This window comes from Colletotrichum tamarilloi (genome assembly GCF_030869305.1).
Source record: "Colletotrichum tamarilloi strain Tom-12 chromosome Unknown Scaffold_405.1, whole genome shotgun sequence".
In the NCBI taxonomy this organism is placed as follows: Eukaryota; Fungi; Ascomycota; class Sordariomycetes; order Glomerellales; family Glomerellaceae; genus Colletotrichum; species Colletotrichum tamarilloi.
This window is the reverse complement of record NW_026849787.1, coordinates 1-2,807: the sequence shown is the minus strand read 5'-3', so window position 1 is coordinate 2,807 and position 2,807 is coordinate 1. Positions and strand designations below refer to the sequence as shown.

At 50.7% G+C, this 2,807-nt stretch overlaps 2 protein-coding genes across 2 annotated transcripts; one reads left to right on the top strand and one right to left on the bottom strand.

The window, feature by feature from the left end:
* Nucleotides 1-1,828: 1,828 nt before the first annotated feature.
* CTAM01_17203 (uncharacterized protein) lies at nucleotides 1,829-1,924 on the bottom strand (the record flags this gene model as incomplete). The annotated part of the gene is made up of 1 exon (XM_060533191.1): nucleotides 1,829-1,924. The coding sequence occupies one exon, from the start codon at nucleotides 1,922-1,924 to the stop codon at nucleotides 1,829-1,831; it is 96 nt and encodes a 31-aa protein (XP_060372232.1).
* A 342-nt stretch (nucleotides 1,925-2,266) lies between these two features.
* CTAM01_17202 (uncharacterized protein) lies at nucleotides 2,267-2,713 on the top strand (the record flags this gene model as incomplete). The annotated part of the gene is made up of 1 exon (XM_060533190.1): nucleotides 2,267-2,713. The coding sequence occupies one exon, from the start codon at nucleotides 2,267-2,269 to the stop codon at nucleotides 2,711-2,713; it is 447 nt and encodes a 148-aa protein (XP_060372231.1).
* Between the last annotated feature and the right edge of the window lie 94 nt (nucleotides 2,714-2,807).

Below are 2,807 nucleotides of genomic sequence, written 5' to 3'. Positions count from 1 at the left end.
GAGCATTCATGACGATACCATCACTGGGGCGATTCGTCAAGGAATGCCTCGCGAGATCTTGTAGGTGGTTGTGATGGCAGTATATGCTGCTGAGGTGCAATTCCCGTCCTATCAGTTGATTCGGTGTATTCGTGCGTCCGAAGGGCTTATGTCATTTCCTGAGCAGCCTTGCTCATGACGGGGTACATGGTCGGAACGGTCCAAAACACGCCACGTCCAATACCTGCTCTCAAGCCATTTTGATAGGTCGATTTGTAGCCACGGGCCAGAGAGAGGAGGATCTGTTTCCTCAGGTAGTGGGGCAAATGCGCTCAGACCAACACAGCATGAGGCGGACCAGTCTGGAGCCAATTTGGACTGGGAGGCGCCAATGGATATCGTTGGGAGCGGCTCTGTAACGTTCTAGAACTTGACATGCCAAGTGGAGCTTCGGACCGTGTCTGCTTCCAGGCCGTCGATGTGGGTAAGAAAGTCAACGTATGAAGCGGCGCATCGCCTTAGCCACAGGTCCGCTTGGCCTGTAACAACACATCACGACAAGGTTCCCTCCACTGTCCAGATTGTTCCCCGATCAGTCGCGCAGAATCAGTTCGACACACGTGCAACCACGCAGCGACAACGATGGAACTTGATGTTTAGCCAGTATTTACCATGCATCCATTTCAGAAGAATTCTTGCACTGGCCAGCCATGACTAAAACCACTTTATACGCCTCAAGACGGAACATCACTGATAAAGGTTCGCTACATAGTACCGTACATATTCACAATTTCCTCATGATTATACAGCACAAGCCTACGATCCGAGGAGCCTATTACCCGAGGAAGCAAACTTGAAGTACGTGGAAGACTCTTTGCCAAAGACCGAGTTTCGTGGCATTTGAACGCCTTTTTGGGTCGGTGGCGGGGGCTTAACGACCTGAGACAGAAGCACACGAACAGCAAAAGAATCTGAGACTTCCTGCTTCTGCCCCAAGCGAGAAGAGAAATCCGTCTGGTATGGGCCGTTCATGGTACGCTTCTGATCTGGCTCCTTTCACATACCTGAAGTCTGACTTCTTGCCAGCAAAAACAGGCAGAAGGGCAATTCCGGCGTTTCCGTTCAGCACGAGCCGATCACGCCTGGGGCCACATTCAGCTGGGTGACGCATGGCAGACTCATCACGGAACTCGTCAATGGTAGAATGGTGTGCTATTTCGCGGCGAAGGATGGTCGTGTGGTGGGTGTCTATCTTGGCGTTTGGAGTTGCCCACCTGTTTTCCAGTGGCCGCCAAATTGAATGTCTGCATGTGGTTACTTAGCTTACATCACAAAAAGAGTTCTTCGTTGTGTATCAGGCGGCCCGGAGCCGCATTGCAACATCCTCGGTATCTCGTATTTCATGTCAATGGCAGACGAAAAATGGCTGTGAATATGCTGAAGAATGTGCAAAAGTCCGTATAGCCTCTCTTGGGGCTTTATTAAAATACACTGATTCCTTTAAGGCGCACATTTCTTCATTGCATGTCGCCGTCTCCCTTCTAGGTCCCAGATTATCCGTGCTATAGTGACCTCAGCCCTCAGAGACTGATGATGATTGTGAGCAATCGTGAACTTTGACATCAAGGCTGAGCTACTTTGCGACGATTTGTTTGCTTCGTCCGCCCTGTACGAATTTTGACACCTGAAGCCTGGCTCGGACCTGGTTTGATTTCCAAGTCTCTGAGACTAATCATCTGGCTGGACAACAATGTTGTGTTGACAGGGTAAAACATGCTCTCTGGGCGAAACGGTGAAGGACGGCTTTCTATGGCATTGCTGTTCTCAAGTGCGTTCGCTTCTTCCAGCCTTAGTTGAGGTATAGTAGGTCCGGGAGACCTCCGTGGATATGTTGGTGACGTAGACTTCGAGAATACACTTGCGGGAGAAAGCAAAACGTTCGCATAGGCACAAGCATCGATAAGTGCTTGTTCGTCCTGCACTAGAAGGGGATCTGGCGGAGATGGTGTTGTCATTTTTCGAAGTTGCCAGATGAAGAAACCGAAGATTCTCTCGGCCTCAAGATACCGGAACTATTTATGTTCAAAATGCTGGCCACATCAGCCGTATTTGGCAGCAATTTCATCAGCTTTAACTCTTGAGGTAGATAAGCCCTCGTAGTAAGCCAATAGTAGGTCGACAGCCAGTTTTGGCGTCAGGTCACGAATGCTGTATATAACAGGATGGTCCATGAGTCCCTTTGCAGCCTTGCGTATACGTCGCACCAAGTCACGCACTGAACGTCACCATGGAGATCTGGGCGTTTGCCAATCTGTACACTACTCCCCCTACAGTCGGTACCGTTCAGTTGCCCTCAAGCACGGTGACTGAGATTCCTCAAATATGCACTTGTGCCATGGAAGGGGACGTGTCAACCTCGACTGCAACTCATACGACTGCAGGTCATACGACTGCAACTCATACAACTGCACTTCCCAACGGGGTGGAATCCTCCCATAGATTCTGGAACACTACTATCGACCACAATACATCGAGCATCAGCACCGCGATCAGTCTTGTTACAGCGACGTCTGGTGGTGATGTTCAACCGTCGTGGACCTACCATAGACCGACGGCGCACACGACCTCGGCGATCTCCGTTAGCGCAACCAGTTCACATGGCGCCGGCTGTGACCACCTTGCAGCCTGTTTCATCTTCTTCCTCGGTGTATACGTATGGGACCGGCTTTGTTAGACCCACTTGCTGCTTTCGAGCAACCACGATTACCAGAAACTCACGCAGGAGGGGGAAGTGATGGATGGTATGTAGGGTGGACGCGTTCTTTGGC